Source organism: Anastrepha ludens, chromosome 2, assembly GCF_028408465.1.
Source record: "Anastrepha ludens isolate Willacy chromosome 2, idAnaLude1.1, whole genome shotgun sequence".
NCBI lineage: Eukaryota > Metazoa > Arthropoda > Insecta > Diptera > Tephritidae > Anastrepha > Anastrepha ludens.
Genome location: NC_071498.1, coordinates 64584265 through 64608742, shown reverse-complemented (window position 1 = coordinate 64608742; position 24478 = coordinate 64584265). Strand labels below are relative to the sequence as shown.

The 24478-nt window shown below is 34.0% G+C and overlaps 1 protein-coding gene across 1 annotated transcript; it reads right to left on the bottom strand.

The window, feature by feature from the left end:
- Positions 1-23246: 23246 nt before the first annotated feature.
- Positions 23247-24140, bottom strand: LOC128871651 (tigger transposable element-derived protein 6-like). The gene is made up of 2 exons (XM_054113562.1): positions 23620-24140; positions 23247-23562 (listed from the first exon to the last, which is right to left on the bottom strand). Exons 1-2 carry the CDS (start codon positions 24059-24061, stop codon positions 23336-23338), a joined length of 669 nt encoding a protein of 222 aa, XP_053969537.1. The 5' UTR covers positions 24062-24140; the 3' UTR covers positions 23247-23335.
- Positions 24141-24478: the final 338 nt, after the last annotated feature.

The following is a 24478-nucleotide window of genomic DNA, read 5'->3' as shown; positions in this document are numbered from 1 at the left end:
TAGATATCCAAACTATGATATGCAACTATCTATTAATCAAAATAAATTTGATACATTATATAATATGTTTCTAGATTTTAAAAATTCATATTATGGTTCTAGTATAAATAATTTACCAATAGTTAATTATGATACATTTTTAAAAGAATATCCAATAATATGCATTGATACATCTAAACAGAATGAGGTAATTAAAGAGGCTGCTATTGATATTAAAATTGAATTTAAATGGACAGAAGATTTTCCATCAAATACAGTCGTTCACTGTTTAATTATTAGTGATGATAGTTATTCATATAATCCACTAACAAATCAAGTGATGCATGTTTGACTTGTTTTTTTTTAAATTTTTATAAAATTAAAATTAACTAAAAATTAATTGAAATAAATATGTAATTAATTATATTAATAGATTAAAAAAATTTATCTAAAATTCTAAATTATGGATGGTCATTTAAAAGTTACTAAATTAGATAATAAAATTAAATTAACTATTCAAAATTTTGATACTCATAAACCAATAAAAAGATTAAATGAAATATTTCCGAATATTATTAGAGCAATTATTTGTGGACCAAGTAATTGCGGAAAAACAAATGTATTATTAAATATATTATCAAAGATTTATTATTCTGATATAATAATTTGTTCAAAAACTTGCTATCAAGAAAAATATAAATTTTTGGAAGATATGATAATTCAATTCAATAAATTGTGTGTTAAAAATGATTTGGAATCTAAAGATATAAAATGTTTATCAATTCAATCTCTACCAACACCTGAAAATATTAAACAATATTCTGTAATAATATTTGATGATATCTCTACAGAACAACAAGATAATATTTCCAATTATTTTGCTTATGGTAGACACAATAACATTTCTTGTTTTTATTTATGTCAAACATATTCAAAAATACCTAAACAATTGATAAGAGATAATGCAAACTATATAATTTTATTTAAACAAGATAAGACTAATCTGAAACACATATTTAATGACCATTGTAATGATATTGATTATGATATTTTAAAAAATATGTGTATTCAATGTTGGAAAGAACAGTTTGGATTTTTAGTAATAGATAAAGAACAAGAAACAAATGATGGTAGATATAAAAAAATGTTTGAATTTTTCTTTACAGTATAAAAAATGTTTGAATTATAAAAAATGTTTAAATTTTTGTTGAATAATATTTTTTATCAATTCCATTTATTTTGGAAATCTTTATATTTTTCATTTTTTTCATCAAAAACTATATCTAATATTTTTCTATATTTATATAATCCATCAATGGTGGGCAGCAGATTTACTAATTATGACAACAGTTAATGTTAGAATTAATAGAGGATACAAATATATGCTTAATGTAATTGATACATTTTCTAAATTTGCTTATATAGAACCATTAAAAAAGAAAGATGGAAAAACAACTTCTGAAGCATTTTTAAATATTATTAAAAAAGCAGGTTGTGCACCAAAATTACTTCATACAGATTCTGGTAAAGAATTTTTAAATAAACATTTCCAAGAAGTTTTAGATAAATACAATATTAACATGTATCAAACATTTAGTGAAAAGAAATCATCAATTGTAGAAAGATTTAATAGAGCCATTAATGAAAAACTAAAAATACGATTTGAAATTCAGAAAAATACTAATTGGATTGATGTAATTGATAAAATATTATATGAATATAATTACAAAGATGTACATAGAACTATTGGTATGAAACCTTGTGAAGTAAATGAAAAAAATGAACAATTAATTTTTGATAATTGTTTTAAAATTAATAGAAACAATTTAGAAAAACCAGTTTTTAAAATTGGAGAAAAAGTAAGAATTCAATCACATAAAAAACAATTTGAAAACAAATATAAAAATAATTGGACTCGAGAAATATTTTATATTAGTAAAATTTATCCATCTAATCCAATAACATATTTAATAAGAGATTTAAGTTATGAACCAATATTGGGTAAATTTTATAAATTTGAACTTCAAAGAGTTCAAATTTGAAGTTTCAATTATTTTGCGTCCACCCTCTTCTAACGCTAAATACATACTGCACTTGTAACCATGTTTGACAAAGTCAAACGGTTTCGACAGAGTCGAAACATGTGTTGATGTATAAAAGCTTATCAAATATTATGCTTATCTTGCAGTTTGTGACTCATGTTGACTCCGTCAACGGTTCACAAAGTGAACATATTCAACAGTATTTCATTTTTTTTGGTTTGTGCTTATGCTTATTCTATTTATAGATTGTGAGCAATGTTGATAAGATCAGCATTGCTTGCTTTGCATACTACTCAGCTGTAATTGCATTACTTTAGAATATGATGTTTAGATGAGTTGGTTAAGCAGTTGGAATTATAACAATAATTTTGTTGCAAGTTCAAATCTGACTCAAAGACTCTTGTTTTGAGGAGTTCGTCGTTTTTTTTGAAAGGTACTTTAAAAAATAAATGTATCCTTTTTTGTTTTTTTTTTTTTTTTGAATAGATTACTTTAAATATTTTGTAATAAATATTTAAAATTATCATCGACCCAACTCAAAATTTTTAACTTTTTTTTTTTATTTTTGTTTGAATAGATTACTTTAAATATTTTGTAATCAATATTTAAAATTATCAATCAATAATAATCGACCCAACTCAAAATTTTTAACTTTTTTTTTTATTTTTGTTTGAATAGATTACTTTAAATATTTTGTAATCAATATTTAAAATTATCATCGACCCAACTCAAAATTTTTAACTTTTTTTTTTATTTTTGTTTGAATAGATTACTTTAAATATTTTGTAATCAATATTTAAAATTATCATCGACCCAACTCAAAATTTTTAACTTTTTTTTTATTTTTGTTTGAATAGATTACTTTAAATATTTTGTAATCAATATTTAAAATTATCAATCAATAATAATCGACCCAACTCAAAATTTTTAACTTTTTTTTTTATTTTTGTTTGAATAGATTACTTTAAATATTTTGTAATCAATATTTTAACATTTTTTCACTTAATAGACATCGACCCAACTCAAAATTTTAACTGTACCAACCTAAATATTGATTACTAGTACATCAAAAATAGATATCTTTAATATCTTAAAAATATTAACTACGAGTAACTATAATTTAGGGGTGGACTAAATCGACCCAACTCAAAATTTTTAACTTTTTTTTTGAGATAATATAAGCTAAAAAAATGAGTTAAATGTTAAAAAATGTTAAAATTTTGAGTAACTGTAAGTTAAAAAAATGAGTTAAATGGTAAAAATGTTAAATTTTTGAGTTAAAATGATAAAAATATTAAAATTTTAATATTTTTGATATTGCGTTGTATTCCGGAATATACATACTACTTCTGAATGTTGAATTTCTGACTGGATTTTCCCACAATGGAATCTCTATTCGCTCTTGAGTACCAATAGGGCGACTCCATGGCAAGTGATACAAGTATTTTGTCGTATTTTGGACATTGTCATCGATTTTTCTGAACATTACTTTATTGTGTGAGTACAATAAAAAATAAATTGACATAATTTTGGAAAAATATATATTATTTTTAGATTTATTCAATGTTGATAATTTTTGTAAAGGATTTCTTAAACTAAAATATTTCCGGTTCGTTTCAAAATTTATATGTACATATATATTATATATATGTATATATATTTATAAAATTTTCAATTTTTTTTTAATTTTTCAGATAAAAAATATTATTCTTAAACAATGCAGAAAACTTATGGAAAAAATATCTACGTTGCAAAAAAATTATTTATTTTGCCGAAAATTTTTAAGAACATTATACATATACATTTATATAAATTTAAAACCTTTTTCAACTTTTCAGATAAAAAAATTTTTTTTGGAAAAATTCTTCCGGAATTTTTTTTTTTTTGTTTTATGCCGAAAACGTATGGAAAAAATGGTTTGGAAAAAAATTTTTTTTTTTATTATTATTTATTTTGCCGAAAATTTTTAAGAACATCCTTTTTTTGTATGATCTCAAAAATTGTTCCCAAAATTTGCGTGCAATAAAATAATTTTCTTTTCAAAAAGCTATTTTTATATAGTATATTTTATGCTAATAAATATAATAAGAAGAAATTTATCAAAATGAAAAAGGAGTTTGGATAAAAGCTATTTTTTTTCTAAGAAAACTTATAGAAAATAATTTAATCTTTTAGTTGAAAATTTTTAAGAAGATTTTTTTTCTAAATTTTTTATTTTATTTTTTTATTAGTGGCTTAGACTGTCCTCAGTAATCCCTGCTAGTTTCATAATAGGATCACAGATATTTATCTCAAAAATTTTATGCAAATAAAATAATTTTATTTTCAGAAATTTTTCTTTTCAATTTTTTTAAGAATTTTTATGCTGCATAATTGGAGAAAGAGACATTTCTAAAACTAAAAAAAGAATCGAAAAAAAATTAATTTTGTTTAACAGGAATTTATGGAGGAATGTTTTGGCAAAATATTAAAGTTTTTTCCTGAAAATTTTTAGAAAAATTTTTGTTTTTCATTTTGTCAGAAACACCCCTTCTGGATTTTTGTTTTTATAAGCCTTAGACTGTGCACAGTAATCCCTGCATGTTTCATAATAGGATCAAAAACTTTTCCTTAAAAATTGTGGGAATAAAATAATTTTTTTTCAAAAAATTTTTGATTTTATAAATTATGTTTTATGCTAAAAAACTGAAGAAAGAAAATTTTTAAAAATTGAAATGAATTGAAAAAAATTGCCGAAAATTTATTAAAAAACTTTTTTGGAAAAAAATTTAAGTTTGTTGCTGATGATTTTTGGGGAAAACTTTTTTTTTTTTGTAAAGAATTGAAAAATTAAGTTTTGTCTTGCCCAAAACGTATAAAACAAATGTAAGTTTTTTGCTGAACATTTTTGAGAAAAATCTTTTTTTTTTTTGTTATTTTTGAAGGAGATATTTTTTATTTTGTATTAACTGCTTAAGCTGCAATTAGTGGTACCGTAGATATAACGCCATAGCAGTAGCCATAACCAAAGCCGCATCATGACAGGATTTGTCGATTAGTCATGCCGTAATCATAAATAGCTGATATTGAAGTAGATTTAATGCAACATTTTCATTTAGTCATAAAAACACGGATAATTTTCCACAAAGTCAATTAATTTTTCCATTAAGTCAATTAATTTTTCGTCGTTCATTTCTAATCAATTTTTTTTTATGGAAACAACAGTAAAGTATTTCGCAGCTGCTTACGGTTACGGGGAAAAACAAAAATTCAAAAAAAAAAACATACGGCTACGGTTATGCTTATGGCGCTATGGAGCGGCACCTATAATCGTTTACGGTGATCCCAAGCTGTTTGCTAGGTTACGGTTACGGCTCAGGTACGGCACCACTAATTGCAGCGTTAGACTCTGCTCAGTAAGCCCTGCAGATTTCATAATTGGATCATAACTAGCAAAAAACATGTTTTCGCAAAAATTATACGCATATAAAATACAATTTTTTTTAATATTCAACTTTCTAAGAATATTTTATGCTTTGAAGATAAATAAATTTATAAAAGTGGTAGGAACAACCGAAGGTATTTCACTTTAAAAAACGTTTAACTTAAAATTTGTTTCCAAAAATAATTTTTAAAACTATATTTTTGTACTAAAAAGTTTCAAAAAACTATTTATAAAAATAACTGAAGATATTAAAGTGAAACATTCATTTAAAAAACTCTATACCAAAATTTTCAACATTGAATAAATCTGAAAATTATTTAATTTTTTTCAACATTTTTTCAGTCGAACTTTTATTATATACGTATATAGTACTTATGAAAATTGTAAAAATAACCGAAGATATTTGACTTTAAAAACTCTAAACTTAAATATCATAGTTTTAAAAAAAATTTTACCAGTATATTTTGTCCTACAAATTGTAACTGTGTATCAAAATGTTCAATATTGAATTAATCTCAAAATCATTAAATTTTTTTAAATTTTTTCTTTCTATTTTTTTATAATATATGTACATACAAAATTGTATATTGTCATCCAAAATTCTTAGACCACTTTATATGGAGTCTTGGCGCAGAATAATCTTTTCAATCAGAGCCTAGTAAACTAAATGCCCACAAAAAGCTTTTTAATGGCAAACTTCGTTCCCTCTTCTGACATAAATTATGTAGGCAAACACATTTTCTTATATTGATATTGCCATTAAAACTTTTTGTGGGGTGCACAGGGATGAATTTGAAAGTACTTTGTGGGGCTTTGTGTCATTTTATTTATATTTGAGATGAGGGTTGGTGAGTGCATAAATTAAAATGCCAAAATCAATGCCTCCTGTCTACTTTATCATTCACTTTTTGTTGTTCTACTTACATATACCTACTATCAATGTATGTGTGTCCCATACCACACATGTATGAAGAATATTACAGTTATAGCAACTATATGCTCCTATTTTGTACCTAGCTGAGGATACCAGAAGTGATTTTAAATATTTCACCCCAAGCTGAGTACAAAGTTGCACAGAATCTGAACACAGGAAATATTGTTCTATTCATGCCCAGCAAGTGCCTAAGTGTAATGTGCATATGTATGTGTGTTCATATACACACATAAGCACATATTTCTCCAAGTAATATCATTAGAACAACAATGGAAACTCCCAAGTTACGTTGCTTCCGGTCGACTGCTTCGAAGTGGAATACCAGTCCCGCGCAAATCACTACAAAACTAACAACAATAATAAAAAAAACCTATAGCGACCGTCAAGTGACGAGGCCAGCAGCTAAGGGCCAAGGTGTTATAGTAACCTCGAAATTTGAGGCTGCACAATTTGTTCTTCTTTCTTGTGCTTTGCTTTTATTTTCGTTTTTTTTTTGTAGTTTTGTTTTCAAAAGCAACTTTGCGTGCAACTTGGGAGTAAGTGCCGTCAGATGGCAGCAAACTGCAAACATATATTAATAATCTATGTATGTATGCGTGTCCTTGCACAATTTATGAAAATACTACCATAAATTTCGCAAAATAGTTAGTAGTCAGCCAAGTTTACGGCCTTCTGTGTGCGTTTGCCGGATATGCGCGCCGTGCCATATGTGATGCCGCTGTCGCCATATTGGCTAACCGCAAGCAAGCGAAACTCCAACTGCACAGAAGAAAATTGTCGTTTTAAATTTGCTAAATTTATTTAATTATTAAAACTAGAAAGGCAGGTAGACAAATTTACTTAATAGAGTTCGAAAGGGTCTGACGTGTTATGGGATTGTACCTCAGATTTGTCATATGTATATCTCGACCAGTGTTTTGATGAATGAAACCAGATGGCATTGCTCTCAATAAGAGCACTGAGTGAGCTCACAGAGAGAAAAGCAACTATTCATGTTTCCCCCGCTGGAGCATTTGGCCTCGATGAAACATCTCCATCCTGTTCTGTTCTTAGCTAGTAGCTTAATTTCGTTCCACGCCTTTCCAGACTCTTAGACTTCCTTCTGAACTATTCTCCTCCTTGACATTTTTGGACGATCAAGCTTGCGAGCACCTTGTGGGTTCCAGGTCAGGGCTTGGCGACAAATTTCACTTGTGTCTTTGCGAAGCGGATGGCCAATCCACCTCCATTTTCTTAGCTTTATCAAGTCAGCTATCGGTTGCATTTTGCACCGCTCGTAAAGCTCGTCATTGCTTATGGTTTTTGGGGCACCATATCTTCAATATCCTGCGCAGATACCTGTTTACGCAGCTTTGAAATTTGTTCACAATCCAGATGTTTGTAAACCAGGTTTCTGAGCCATACAACAGCACCAACAATACATTTAACTTGAAAACTCGGAGCTTTGTGTGCACGTTGAAGTCACTCGATGATCGTATGGAACGAAGGTATGCGAACGCGCCTTTTGCTTTACTTTTTCCGACGGTAGTGTCTAACTTAGCACTATCTTCAGTGACCATGATACTGCCTAAGTATGAAAAAGTCTTTACGTGTAGAGCGAATCTTCATCACCTTAGTTCTTTCGTGGTTCTTTTTCAAACCTGTCCTTAGTGATGTTATCAATAAGTTTTCAACTTTGTTTTGCATATTGGAGTGTTTGACGGATACGAGGCTGATATCATCGGCGTAATTGAGATATTCAAAGTGTTCATGGAAGTTCCAATGAAACCCCTCTTTTTCTCCTCGATGTTGTTACGAGATACGCTATCAAAAGCACAAGTCAACAAACGTTAGTTGGAGGATTGTCTGCCATTCTTTTCATTTTTGTTTCATTCATTTTTATCGACGCAGGAGCAGCTAAAAGCCACATCATCTCATGCAGAAATCAACACCTTTGCAAGTCTTGTGCAAAGAATCGAATTAATTGTGTTAAAAAAAGCAAAGAAAATTGTTCGTTACTTTATTTACTGTTAACTAGTGACAATGTAAGGCGGCCGCCGAAGCCGAATGGGTTGGTGCGTGACTACCTTTCGGAATTCAGAGAGAACTTACGTTCGAATCTTGGTGAAAAACCAAAGAAGCATTTAAAACGGAGTTTCTCTGGAAATTGCTCAAGATACCATGGACCGACCACGTTTCTACTGAAGAAGTGCTGCGAAGAGTTCACGGTGACAGACAAATAATCAAGTGCATCAAACGGCGAAAAACTTCATATTTGGGGCAGATTCTACGAAACCCGAAGTATGACCTGTTGCGACTCATATTGCAGGGCAAGATTGAAGGAAGAAGAGGTATCAGGCGCAAGCAGTTTTCTTGGTCGAGGAACATAAGGCAGTGGGCCGGTATACAACGTGTTGGTCTCTTGGAAGCAGCTAGAGACCGCGAATAATTTTCAAATATAGTCGAAAATTTTAATTAAAAAAAAAATTGTAAAAAAATGTATTCGATTACGAATAGCAAATAAAGAAGAAGAATAGCAGTCGCCCCTCGGCAGGCAATGGCAACCCCCGAATGTATTTCTACCATGAAAAAGCTCCTCATGAAAAATATCTGCCGTTCGGAATCGGCTTGAAACTGTAGGTCCCTCCATTTGTGGAACAACATCCAAGACGCACGCCACAAACAGGAGGAGCTCGGCCAAACTCCCAAAAAGGGTGCATGCGCCAATTAGAGTAGAATGGGGTAAGATAGGTATGGGGGCACAATAGGTAGGTGGGGTTTTCGTCGCACTGTTTTTGCAGAGGTCACTCGTCTTATGTGAATTGAATACGTGGTGGGGAACAACGTTTGCGACTGTCATTTCGGCCGTCACCATTCATTAGTTATCCTAGTTCTGGCGTCGTTTAGTTTTTTGTGAGCTTTTCTCCGACATAGCATTTTTTTTATTCTAAGGTGCAGTGCATTTAATGTATGTAAATATTTGTCAGGTGAGTTTTATTTTACGTAGAAAATAATGCTGAACACGAATAATGTGTTAGTTTTTTGATATTATTGTTTTAAAAAAAAATATCGACACTAACATAAAACATGTGCTTGGGGGCACTATAGGTCAGCCGTCTGGGGGCATTATAGGTCACTACTTTTAATTGAATAAAATAAATTTTAATTGTTTTTGCAGCAAAATGGTGCGTAATTATGTGCGAAAAACGCCGAAACGAAATGAAGAGGATGTAAAAAACGCAATCGCGGCAGTCGGAGATGGCGCTAGTGTTCGATCAGCCTCTAAACAATTTAAAATTCCGTTCGAAACATTACGTGCTCGCGTGATGAATTAAAGAAAAATTCCTAACTTTTATAACATGTGCAGTGTTCATACTCTATAAATAAAAGTTAAAACGTTAATTTCCAAGCCATGTACATTGTTCTTTTCCTCTCACACATAGTGACCTATCGTGCCCCCCGATTTCGAAAATATCGAAAAAAAGTACCTTTGTCTTATTGAATGCAGCTTCCAAAAAATATTTAGCCAAACATAAGTCAGTATAACCAAAATGTTAGCAGATAAATAACCTTTCAAAATCTTGCTTATTTTTCAAAATCAATGCAAAAACACCGTAGCAAGAGCTCTCCAAAAAAATGACCTATCTTACCCCATTCTACTCTATGTATATACAAATATATATATTAGTTACAATGCAAATGGAATAATAAATAAAACAAAAAAAAAAAACAAAATGAATCAACGAAAATGAAGAAAAAAAATGTCTAAAGAAATGTCTCACATGCCTTACTCACACAAAATATAATTTTATACAAAAAACATTTTTAAATTTCCTTCATTTTATACTTTGTTGTGATTTCCATGTCAAACACTTTTATAGATTTATAATAATTTTTCGCATCCTTCAACTCTGATGTCCTTTAAAACCACCACTCAGCTTCAGTGCCGGACACATATTGATTTTCTCATGTGTGAGAAGTAATGTCGCCTGGTGTTATATGAGACACAATAAATACTTTCTGAGTGCATTCTTTCTCTGGCACTTAATAATTTTTCATAGAAAAACATGCATGCGTACATATGTACCTAAACGCAGCCAAGTATGAGCACCTATTCAAATAATAAATTTGGCTTTTATATATGCAAAATGCATGCAAATATGTTTAAACACTCTCCTGCGGGCGCTTTTTATACATAACATACATATATTTACTTGTGTGCATGCGCATGTGTGTGTGATGGCCTGGCATTTGCGTGTCGGTAAGTGATTTTATGTAAATGTAAAGTTAAAGCGTTGCTGCCGGAAGCGGAAATTAATGCAGTTTCCGTTTTATTTCCTCTTACCACAAACCAGCTCGCCACACTAAGCACAAGCACACCCTCGCACACATACAAACACACACAAAATTTCATAAACTGCACTTTGTATGCATTCGGTGCAGACTTTCTGGCCTACACAATGGCATTGGCCTTTTGTTAGTCGCTTGAATGCTGAGGAGCATGAAAACCAGCATATGTACGTATGTATGTTTGTTCACCCCAAAGGATGTATGTATGTGAGTGCAAAAATAACATAGGAACCCTTTCATATATGTGGGTGCGTGCACCCAAAGTGCATATTTGCCTTACATGTCCACATGTGTGCATGTGTGTGTCAGTGTTAGGATAACACATTCACATGTATTTACATGTGTGTGGGTTTTGCTCCTTTTACTCCACTCTGACTTTCCTATTATTTCAACTTAATGTAAATTCTGGCTTAGCATTTGGCCACGATGCAATCAAAGACTCGTTGCCTGACACCGTCACCCAGGCATTTTCCCCGTTACGTACTCCTCCTAGCCCATCTGCTGGAATGTGTTTTCTAAATTTTTTTTTGCTTTTTTTCGTTTTTGGAAACTAAAGAATGAACATGTGTGATTTACGATAACTGAGTGTGGGTAACTGCAGTTTAAAAGTCCCACACACACACACATACATAAATCGTTCCTATATATCACATGGATGTATGTGCATACATATATACTCTTTATGCGCTCATAATTCAAGTTGCTCCTTGTAAGTAACACACGCACACCCTCGCAATTTACCAAGCAGCCTCTCCAACCACTCAAATGGCCACTTTTGTTGTACACTTTGTTGCTGCTTTAGTTTCTAGTTTAGTGGCTTTTACTGTTGTTATTGTCAGTTATTCTGGTTGTTGTTGTTGTTGCACACGTTTTTATACCCAATATTTAATGCTAGTGGGTACATACAACTGGGCTTGGGGGCCACGTTAACGATATATGCAGCACTGCCTACTTGAAATGTAGTACTCTTCCCAATGGCTGATTTCCATTGATTCCTGATCGATCCTTTGCTTGAATTTGCTCAGTTGCTGACAGTAGAGGCATGAATAGTGTTTCATCTACTGCAAGCAACTCCCAGTGGATGATTCCTTTCCAAAACCAATAAAAAATATTTTGCAAAAACCTTCTTAGCGATTAGGCCGAGCCTAGCGATCGATTGGGCTCACTCCCAGTAATTTTACTACCAACTTTTTCGGGCATTTTCCTCGCATGTGAACCACTTTTTCTCCATAGTAGTTACCATCTACTTAAAAAATGATTCGGTTTCGTTGCGTTGCAGCAAAGAACCCCGGATGTCTATTCAACTCAAAAGATTCAAAAATGTTTTCTGGCTAATATTCTGTTATTGGGCAATGGAATAAATCGCCTAATCGGCCAAAACAGGAAAAACGCCACGTCAACTGGTTTTTAAAAAACTCCACCGTTGTCTACTGTTCGTGTGAGCTTTTTTCATCCATCTGGAGGCGGTAATAATCAAGACTCAAATCTCTGTTTCTCTCTTTTTGGGTGTTTGGCAGAGCTCCTTCTCCTATTTGTGTTATGCGCCTTGATGTTTCCACAAATGGAGGGACCTACAGTTTTAAGCCGAATCCGAACTGCAGATGGGTTTTTATGAGGAGCTTTTTCATGGCCGAAATACACTCAGAGGTTTGCCATTGCCAACCGAGGAGCGACTGCCATTACAAAAAACGTTTTCTATCAATCAGTGTTCCATGCCCCGGATTTCGAACCTGTGCATTTCCGAATGGCAGTCACACAGCACCCCGTTCGGCTACGGCGCCGTCTTAAAACAATAACTCATTCAAAATTGTTTGTTGTGGTCACCAGCTACAATTGAGGTGGTGCCATTGGTGTTTTACTTTTTCACTACAAATACCGCACCAAACAGTCATTGAGTGAATGCCATCGCCTCATAAAGATTGTTCGTGTTCCAACCAAAAAATTGATGTATACCGTTTTAGTGGAAAGGTGCTTCTTCGCTCATTTTAATTTCGGATAAGAAATCATCGACTTCTGGCAGCAGGTTCAAACAGAGTATGGCAGTAAGCTAGCTTTTACTTCGTGTTCAAGAGACATCTTCAGCCTTTTTTACCAAAATGCTGCCCAACGAAAGTCTACTGATACTTTGGACGTTTCGGGCCCATCAGCGGTATTCGGCCGAACTTAATGTATGAGGCGATTTACTTTGTGTATTATCCTTAGCGAATCCACCCGAGACTTGGTGTCTCTCATTACAACAGTTGCTTTCACAGGTCGGTTGAGACCCAGCAGGGACATGAAATGCCGCACATCTCCCTACCAGATGCCTGAGCCATTTCACCTTAAGGTAATCAGGTTGCTGGTCAGTGTGACATTGAAAAGAATTGTGGGACAAACGAACTAGCGGAATTCGCCAGGAAACTGCCTATTAAGTACACAGCCAATGGTATTCTTGTATCATCACCCTGGCAACCAAGGAAGCTATTTCTTTTTGAGAAATTTGAAAGAATAACAAACGAAATATGGCAATGGCAATTGTGGGCGAGTCTTGATGCTAAACGCATAGAATCCCTGCTGAGCCAAAGTAAACGCAGTCTTAGCACACTTATTTCAATGATCACGGGGAAGTGTATGCAGAGGCTAGGCGCGCAAACACATTACTTCTGCAGAAGCTGGCAAGATGAAGAAGTGAAGGAGACGATTGTACATCTCCTGGGCTTCTGTTCTGTTCTAACCAGACGTATATTCACCACTTTATGTAAACAATTCTTCAATGAGTTGCAAAGATCGCATTACGGTGGAAATCAGGGATCTTCTAAGGTATCTTCATGGTTCACATTGGTTTTAGGAGAGATATTGAGAGATTTCATTGACTTGTTGGAAAATGCAACCTTGCCCAAGACCCAATCATTCTATTTTTTTTTTTTGTCGGGAAAACTAGCAAGTGCAGCACTCAGACATTAATTAAGTCCATTGTACTACACTTGGATTACCTTTTAATTTTCTTCAAATCTACCCGATCTCCGAAGAAATCTGAGCAGGTCTTGTGGTGCCAAGGAGCCAAGGTGGTAGCTTGTGAACACGTCAGTGCTAAGGACCTCAAATCTGACTTGATCGAAGGTGGGGCAGACGCACAGGAAGTGGTCCGCCGTCTCATTCTCCTCTTCACAAACTGGGCAGAGTACACTGTCTGAGATGCCCACCCTTTCCATGTGCTTCGCCCACAGGAAGTGGTCCGTCAGTCGATCGGACATGACACTTAACATCAGTTTAGTGCATCTGCAGCCCCTCTCAGCCTGCCAAGCCCGCTTGTGGGTTGTAACACAGTACCCCATTTGCTAACCGTGGCTTTGATAGCCGCAGAAGGGATAGGCAAAACGGGCTCTGTGCCAAAGAAGTTGGCATCAAGCCCACCTTAGCTAAGGAATCAAAGGCCTTGCTACCCACGATACCCACGAGTCCCGTGACCCATATTAGCATCAGGCTTTTATGTCTACCGACATAGTTCAGCCTAGATTTATAGGACTCGACTACCCCTGATGAGGTTGGGGGGCTGTCTAAGGGCACGAGCGCAGCTCATCAATCATTCTACTGATGGCCTCAAATGTTGTTCCAAATGTTTTTATATTTATACCAGTCCACAGTATCTTCAACAAAGGTCATCTTTCTAATGCCAGATGCAGCTGAAGCTCCCCAAACGACTACGCTACCTCCGCCATACTTGACAGTAGGTATAAAATTTTTCATTTCCATATCCGCATTTTTTCTCCTCCATCACTTCCAAATATATTGAACTTCGATTCGTCAGTGAAAACAACTTTAGACCAGAAATCCATGCCTTTGTCAATACCTACATATGCGCCCGTCAAGCCAAAGGCGAAATCAGAGAATTTTTACGTGGTTTCCTGCTAAAATATCCGCTAGTATTAAAATGTATTTTAATAGTTCTTAGATGAACACTTTTCCCGGTAGTATCGACGATATGTTAGGTCAATTTCAAAGCAAAAACTCTCTGATTTTTGACGACTTAAAGCTCGTTAGATCTCTTCTGGACAGCTTCGTTGGGCGGCCGGTTGACTTTTTATTTTCATTCAAATGTGTTGATCCTTTTTTCGAGCTGATTATTTTATCCACTTGACAAGACCAGCGACAAACCACGAAATAAATAATCACAACAGAAATTTTCGATCAACGGTAGTTTACAGCTACTTTTTCAATGCCTGCTTTGCTTGAGTGAACCAAATCAAATAGTACCAGATATTTTAGTTTTTATAAGTTACTGAATAATTATGAATTCTGAAAAAATTAGCAGTTTTCGAAGTGAACTTCTTAGGCGTCGATGGACGAGCGAGAATGGAGAGTAAAATTTCAAGGGCATTTTCGTTCCGCGAGAGAGAAAAAAGATGTAACGTAGAGGAAAAGGAGAGAGAGAGCTATACCTTATATATATATCTTAGATACATTTTAAGCTATTTTTCCCGAGTTTTTCCTTGTGGTTGCTAATTTTTAGGGAAAAATAACACTGCCTACTTTTTGGTGCTTGTTTGTTGGTGCAAACTTGTAGGAAATATATTTTTGGTGCCTACTTTTTGGCGTTATATATCCTTGGTGCCTACTGTTTGAGGCGTTTTTTGGTCCCAATTTTTTGGCTTTTTTTTGGTAAAGGCACCAATAGCGCTTATTTCCGTTTCCTGGCTAGTGCTTGTGCGTACTTTTAAGTACTATCCATTCCGGCGACTCACCTTGCGGTAATGTGTGCCGTTGCTGCGGTCCTGGAATAGCTGCGTTTGTGCGGGTGATAAACGCGCGGAGTAGTGCGCGTTGTTGCCACGGTTTGTGTATGGTGTTTACCTACACCGGTCGACCCTTCTCCGTTTTTTGCAAAGTTTGTCTATTTTTATTCTCTGCAGATGTTGTGAATTTATTTAGATATATACTCGTATTCTTTCCTTCTCTCTCTCTCTCACTCCCTATCGGGTCTCTCTCTCTCTCATTCTCTATCGGGTCTCTCTCTCTTTCTTTGTCTGCCTTTAAAGTTTCACTTCTGTTATGTGTACTAAGCTACACGCACTTTTTTCAATTATTGTATGCCTTCCCGGAAATAAGAAAATATGCTGCTGTATGTAACTTTCGTCCCTCACTGTACGTGCACTGGGCATAAAACGGTCTGTAACAACTGAACCTGGAAGTCTGTATATGTAACATTGTTTTAGCTGCTCATTTAACGGTACAAATGTACATATGCATGCACTTACTTCTAAATAGGAAAAATGGTTAGTCGCCCCTTATCTCTTCTCTCTGCCTCTCAACCCCTTTCATTCCTTTCATCTCTAGTCACATTTATTAGGATTGCATCCAACTCTGCTGCGGCAAAAGTCCTACCAACAAACCAATGGTAACTAAATCTAAAGCAACAGCAACAACTACAACTCCTACAGTGGCAATTTCCATATGTGAAAGTGCATTTGGTTTTAGGCAGCCGTGAAAATGGCAGTGTTGCATTTCGTTTTGGCAATTTTTCTTATGCTTCCTCTGCATTAACTGCAACTACGAATAGCAAAAAAATACCAACAACTCACATTAACACATTACAAATTTTGCACCAACTCTGTTGGCTGAAACGCTCTAAAGGCTTTGGCTGGAAATTTCTATGCGTTTTGTAGAAAGGTTTTTCCTGTTCGACAAAACGTAGGAAGTAAATATGCAAAAATGGGAGGCGGCGGCGACTGTTCCAAGACTAATTGCAGGACATTTTTTTGCATTAACTTAATTAAATTGCCAGATTATGCCACAACAACAAAGCAGTAGGAGCCGCACCAGCTGGAACCACAAAACTGATGGCATCTCATTTGTATATTGAGGCTTATGCATTAACGAGCAAGTATTACCAAGTCCGAAATATGTATATGCATGTGCGTATGTATGAGGCAGTAGTACCATTGTCTCTGTGTTCTTTATTAACACTGATAAGTAGTCGCACACACACACACAATGGCCACATAGCGGCTAACAAACGCATTTGAATTTCTGAATTTGCATGCGAATCTATGTTAGGATTTTACTCGCAATGGGGCTGTGCGTGGATGAGTGATTCGAAGGGAGGGTATTCCTCATTTGCATACGGTAAGTGGGGTATTTGAATAGAAAGTTAGGCGATTGACTAAATGGAAATGCAATGCAAATGCTGAAAGGATAATTTAAATAAAAAATTAAATGTCTAGTTAAATGCTGGTTGTGTAGAAAAAGATGTTGCCTGAGGTAAAACACATTGAGGCTGCTATGATAAAAGCCGTAAAAATTGTTAATTGACTTGCTAACTGCTGTAGCTTTATCACAACACAACTTTTGCTGTCAATTGGATAGCGAAATGATTTTGCAAAGAACTTTCTAGAATAACCACTTTCTATAAATTTAAAACATTTTTTTATTGGTAGCACCGGAAGAAATAAGCACTGCCGCTTGCTAAATCTGATCTTTTCAGATTACGCAGTATCGCTCGTATCTCAACAGACTGTGGCGTTTAATATACACTCGCTCGTCTTTATTTTAGATTGCAATATTCCAATATAACTGAACGTAACTGCACAAATATTTTTGTATATTTACTATTCATATTTTAATCACTATGAATAATATTTTCTTTTCTACGTGAATACGTACATAAGTACAGAGATTTTGACATACATTCATAATTGGTATTCCTACTAACTCAATTCCGCCGCTAAGCATTAATCCAAGTGAAATAAAAATTTGAGTTTTAAGTTGACTTTCGAACGAATACGGAGTTTTAATTTTGGACGTGGAGACGGGTGAGGTAACCAAAGAGGTGGCCCAGCTTTAATAAGTTGAATTATACACTCGAAAAAGATTTTGCGCAAATTATGCCATCTTATAAAGGACAGTGACGCTACTTCCAACAGACACAACAATAGAATAACGCAACGAAAACGACTGGATGAACATCACATTTCCGAGTCAACACAGTTTCCCGGCGAAATCTTTCGGGTAGGCCCACTCTTTTCTGAAAAGAACAGTCAGACCTCTACTTCATTCAACCAACCAAACGAAATACAACCGAGTTATCTCATCGCTTGAAGTCCAGTACCTAATAGCAGTGGGTACAATCGTTCGTATTCCTCCAGCCAGAGTCAAGTTCGAAGCCGTAAAAGCCGCACTAATTTCGGAATTCACCGACTCAGACCAGAAAAAGTTACGCAGACTAGTAAAAGAGATTAATTAAGGGGTTACATACATCCAGCAGCGTCGAAAATGCGCTAAAAGAAAAACAGTTTTTAGAAATAAATATATTATAAAAAAAATTACAGACATTGTTCATTAGTACTTAAACTTTACAAAAAAATGTATTTTAACTTTTCTTTACAAAAATTACAATAGTATATAAAAAATCGCGTGACCCAAAGTATAATGAAAAAAGTTGCTCCACGGCCCGCATCCTTTCTCCTTTCCCAGCTTTGAAACCTTTCCCAACTGAACCAGGTACCTGTGAACTGTTCCATGCGATGAATTTAACCTCTGAGCTATCATATCGACTGTAAAATTTGGCTCAGCTTCCACGAGTTGGAGCAAGGCGTCGGAGTTAAAGACTTCAGGGCGACTAGCGCGCGAGGCATTCTCCACCTGGCAGTTACCACTTCAGAATTTTGAAAACCACTTTTGCGTAGTCCTTACACTCACGGTATCCTCTCCGTGAACAGTGTTTATTTCTGCAGCAGAAGTTGTTGCATTTTTACCACTTTTATGAAAAAAATACAAAATATGCCTCTTATACGCTTTCGAAGATTCCATTTTATTTTTTGACAACACGTTCTTCTATCCGCGATTAAAATCACTTGTTGAATGCAGAATATATCAAAGAAAATATAAATAGTTCCGTTATATTCCGCTAATAATTTTTTGTATGGAAAAATCGTACAAAAGTGATATTATGGGTAAAATACGTACGAACTTATGGACTGACCTGATATGTTTATAAAATTTTTTCATAAAAATATCAAAAATCAAATCTATAGAGAAAACACTTTCGAATACTTAAAAAAACCGCATCAAAAAATATTAAAAATTCTATGAGTTATCATGCGGACCGTGCCGGAAAAAGTGTGATAGTTTCGAGAAAAACGAATTTAAGTTTGAGATACAGGAGCGCGCGGACCGCTCTCTACCTAGTCAATGGGCTGTAGAAACTATAATATTGGGAATTTCCGCATGAAAATTTTACAGTATATCCGTACTATTCTTTCGAAATATCAAAAAATATCTTTTTTTTTAATTCTGGACGTATGTAACCCCTTAAGAGACCTGAAACCGTCTCAGCAGCAGTGCAAAGCAGCACGCATTCATTTGCTGCAGAGATATATGTCCTACGAAAGGAAATGACCGAACTAAATTTTAACAGGCACGCCCGTCAACACTCTCGTGATCGAGCCCGTGATGGTAGCTAAGGTAAAATACGTTTTCTATTGCGTCGATAGATTCGGTGACAAGGATAAAAAATGCGTCGAACCCTATACATTTAAAAAGCTCTCGCCATCCTCCTCGGAAAACTAACTGGTCTGTCACACACGACGCGCCAAGCAGACGTAAGGAGAAACCGTCATTTATACGTTACTGATCGGATTGGGAGTTTGTCATACCTGACGTATCAAGGCCAATATTAGGTGCAGATTCCTTGTTCGAATATAATCTGCTAATCGACGTGCGTAAACAAAAGCAATAAAATAATAAATCGAATTATAAAGTGTATATTTGAAGAGTCTCAAAAATCGCGTATATTTTGGATTTTTTTTGTTTTTGCTTACTGTGTTGGACTCTTCCTTTTTCAGCTTTTTAATCAAAGTTTATAAGAAACTTCTGGGTATGGACCGTAAACAATGCAATTTTATTGAAGCATATTTCAAAAAGCGAAGAATTTAATAAATAGAAGATTTGAAATGTTTCAAAAATCGCGTTAATTTTGATTGTCTTTGTTTTCTTGTTTGAGGTGTTGGACTCTTCCTTCATATAAAAAGTGTGCTTTTGTGTGTTGCAACTAAAAAAATTGTTTTTGACAATCAAAATCAATGCGATTTTAAAACACCTCACACCTGAACTTTATTATACCGCAATTTAATGAGCTATAAAACTGCATACCCAAAGGTTAGGTTAGGTTAGGTTAAAGGGCTGCCCTAGCTTAAGGCACACTTGGACAAACATTAAAAATTCGTCCGTTGTGATGCCATACATGGGAGAGGAGACAGGAGAAGGTAAGGAAGAAGAAGCCTTGGGATTAGTGATGATGATGACTATGCATTTTACGACGACGCCGACGGTTGCTGATTTTCGTTCGTAGTTAGCCGCAACAAGCTACTGATGAACTTCACCAAATTTGTGATATTTAGACCCGTTATATCCGTAGGCGTAGCGAAAGATGTAGCCCAGATGTCTACATCTTTGCCAGACGAGAGCAGGGCAGCTGAGAAGAAGGTGTTGAGATGATTCCACCTCGTCCACCAGACCGCTTTTACAGAACGGACTTGAGGCAATCCCAAGTCTCACGGCATGAACACCTAACGGACAATGTCCGGTATGGATACCCACCAAATTTGAGCGCTGGGGCTTTGCTAGCATATCCAAAAGTTTTCTAAAAATTCTCGTAAAAAAGGTGGAAATTTTAATTAAAATGTGATGAAATTTTCTGAATTTTGTGCAAAGCTTGGAGCTTTGCTTCATATGATTTATGTGAAAGAATTGAGCATATTTTTATTGAAAATTAGACAAAATTAAATTTAAAAAATGATATATCAAAATTTATTAATACAAGGGCTGCCTACCGAAAAATTTATACTATCGTAAATGGCGTCATACATCAATCCAAATTTTTGTAAGCATAAAGATATTTACAAAGTGGCGCAAAATTAATCACCCTATCCGAAGAATGACGCCATTTAACAATCATATTTGACACTTGTGAGCTAGACAGACATATAAACAGACATGCAACGCGTAAAGCTCAAAAATAGAGACTTCTATCACTCAAACCTATTTTTTTTGTATTTAATAAAAAAATTATTTAAAAACAAAATTAATAATCAATTTTGCATCACCTTGTAGACGGTCGATTAATTTTTGTTGGAGTTGAAATTTTTAATTCTTTTGCATCATTCAACAGAATAATGCGCAAACAAAAACTCTTTCTTATCAGCAAGAAATACATATATTGTTAAATTTTTGTTAAAGCTTGAGGAAAATTAATAATTTTGGTAATCCTGTAACATTATTTTTCAGTAGAACAAACAGCCGACGCAAGATATTTCGAGTACATCGCGCATTTTCATGAAGTCGAGCATGCATGTGAGCGATGTGCCCAAGAATTGAAAATTAGCAAAAAAGAAAATCTTTTATGATTTCACTTTTTTCTAATACTTAATAAGTTACCCACATACAAAGAACCGCAAAATTAATCATTCAATTTTGTTCTTGAATAATTTGAACTAGGAGAATTCATAAATGCCTGGAAAGTAATCCACGGTTTCAAAATTATTTGAATTAACAGTGAAAGAAAAAATGTATTTTGCAGTTAATCCTTTTATTTCAGCAGACCAACACGGCTTCATGAAAGGTAGATCTACTGTTTCAAATCTTGCAGTTGACACTGTTTACTCAAACTTTTCAAAAGCATTTGATAAGGTTAATCACAAATTGGATTAAGTCCTATTTCTTCTCTCGGAATTGTCTCGTTAATGTTGATGGAGCGTCATGTATTTATTTTAATGCGTCGTCTTACTTTTTATACTTTTTGTTAATGAAATTTCTAGTTGTTTTAATAACACAAATTTTCTCTTGTATACCGATGATTTAAAGATATACCCGTGGATTGCAAGACTCTCTAAACCTTCAATCTGATTTAGATAACATTGTTGCTTGGTGTAAAGTTAGTTTTAAATATAAGCTAGTGTTTTTAAATTCTTTGTTCTACATTTTTGTTCTCTTATACTCACTTCCTGTCACATTTGTGCTTCTAGTTTATCCAATCGAAGCGAAATTATTGATCTTTAATTATAAATTATCTTTTCAGAAACATTTAAATTACACCATTTCTTAGTCTCATTCCGTACTTGCGTTTTAGTTTGGACTTTGTTGATCCATATACTCTAAAGTTGTTATATACATCTCTGGTGCGTTCGAAGTTGGGATACGACGTCTTTATTTGGAGACCATATTATGCTTGTCATATTAGTACCTGTAGGCTTAAACGTGTCCAGAAAGATTTTGTACGATTTCATTGATGCAATTCCATCCTATAAAAGTCGGTGCTTGCTCATAAATCTAAAATCACTAGAAGGAGTATTCTCTCCATTACTTTCCTTTTTGATTTGATAAATGGAGTTATTGACTCCCCATTGCTACTCGAGAAAATCAATTTCAATATTCCTTAGCGAAGTTTACGGAATCATGATTTTTTCTGGTTAGGGATGGTAAGTACTAATTATGCTCTGGGAGAATTTAACTCGCTTTCAATCATACTAGCCTAGATTTTTCTTCCACAAAAAAACCACTTCAAATTGGTACTAAATGAACTAAATGAATTCTTGAACTAAATTCTTAGTATTATCTAATAATCTTTCTCTGTAAATTATAAGAAATGTTATCTTTTTCTTTCACTCATTACAATTGAAACTAGTAAATTATAAGTTTAATTTTACTTTGATTAATTTATTTAGCATTAATCTGTTTTCAGAGTCTGTAAGAAATATTGTATTTTTTATATTATTAATTAAATAAGTAATAAATACAAAAATGATTTTCACTGATGGAAATCGCTTTTTTTTGCCTTTACGCGCTCCACCGCTTGTCTATTGCGTTAAGTCCCAGTATGAAAAATTGTTTTTAATTCTATATAAATTATATTACATAGGCATATCAGTATAAAATGAAGGAGAATGTCAAAAGAGTTCAAAAATATTTTTTCTTCTTTACAATCCTTGCCAAAATGTGCTACAAATTTTGCTTGAAATTTTCGTCCTTCAATTTCCCTAAAAATTTTCATAGGATTTATTTATTAATAGATTAATTTTTTTTTTTTTATAGGAGCATTTATGGGTTAGTTAATATTATTTATACAACTATCAACAAAATTCGTTTTAAAAATACATTATATTTAGATACTGGATAAATTTTTTTAACAGCTAAGTGATGTTTCTAAGATTTTGATTTTTAAATAAAAGGTCGATCGGTCTTTTTTCGTTGCAGTCGACGAGCTCGCATGAGTTCTTTTGCAGTACTTCCTGCTTTACTTCTTCGTCGCAGGGGGTTTCTATCGTTGCCTGGTGCTTTCTGCTGACCTTTGTTATTTCTTCTTTGATTGTGGTAATGTCCAGTTCTCCGTGTAAGTCGTGATTTGAGATATATCGGGATGCACCAGTTATTATTCTTAAAACTTTAGATTGCTGTCTTTGTATAATATTAGTGTTCGAATTTCTAGCTGTTCCCCATAGTTGTATTCCATAAGTCCATATAGGTTTTACAATTGTTTTGTAGATTAAAACTTTATTGTACAGTCGAACTTCCATATAGTGAATTCGCACGGGACCTGAAAATCACTTCACTATATAGAAACTTCATTATAAAGAAACATTGATTTTTTATGTAATTTTATTTAAAATAATCAGTGAGTTTGGTTTGAATTACAGTCTTCCATTTTTCATTTTCAATAAAAGCTTCCAAATCATGTAGAGAGTAGAAAACATTAATCGGCACGTCACTCCTCATTTCCACAAAGGTTCTAATTACGCTAATGGATGAAGCAGCTTGTATCAACGTAGGTAATGCCTCCTCAGTTTCTGCCAATTCTTCAACGGTCAAATCGTGTTCATCGTTATCTGAAATAATATTTACATATTAAATTTTCGTTTGACTATAAAAAGATAAATGTTTACCAGGTTCAGCTGGAACTCCGCGACTTTCAAAAATGCTGTTGAGAATATCTTCTTCGCATGGGTTGTCCCAAGTCTGCACACCATTATCAACATTTACGTAGTCATCAAACGATGCTTCGATATTTGCTACTTTTTTAAATGAAGACTGTAAAGCAGCCAAATCCGATATTGAAAGAAGGTCCTCTTCATCCCAATGCTCAAATGGAATCTGCATAGCATCTTTTGAAAATCCAGCCTTTTTAAAACAGTTGGCAATTGTTTCTGGTTTAACATAGACATTCCATACATTGCTAAGATTTCGAACTGCTTGCAGCAAGTCTATGGCCATAACAGAATTTCCCTCATCCACTTGAGTCAATATATTCGTTAAAATTCGTTTTCTGTAATGTTGTTTCATGTTGTAGATAATGCCTTGGTCCATTGGTTGCAGTAACGAAGTCATGTTGGGAGGAAAATAAGCGAGATGAATGTTTCTCAACTTGTCTCTTACATCTTTAAGGTGGGCAGTGCAGTTATCAACAAAAAACAGCAGCTTTCTGTTTTGATCACAAAATTTTTTCTCGAGTTTTACAATCCATTTCGTAAAAATCTCACCGGTTATCCATGCTTTTTTGTTAAGCTCATAATCGACACCTAAAGATTTTATTCCCTTGAAGCACCTCGGATTTTTGGCCTTTCCGATTACCAGCAATTTTAGCTTTTCTGATCCAGTCATATTGCTTCCCACCAGGACAGTTATTCTCTCCTTGCTTTGCTTCCCACCAAAGCATTTTTCATTTTTGAATGGCAGTGTTTTAGTTGGCAAGCATTTGAAAAACAAAGCAGTCTCGTCGGCATTAAAAATGTCGTTAATGTTGTA

Excerpts from the sequence above, each read along its gene's own strand:
- LOC128871651 (XM_054113562.1), bottom strand. The coding sequence starts at position 24,061 with ATGACTTCGTTACTGCAACCAATGGACCAAGGCATTATCTACAACATG. Across the intron at positions 23,563-23,619 it reads CGGAGTTCCAGCTGAACCTG|ATAACGATGAACACGATTTG; the intron begins GTAAACATTTAT and ends ATATTATTTCAG.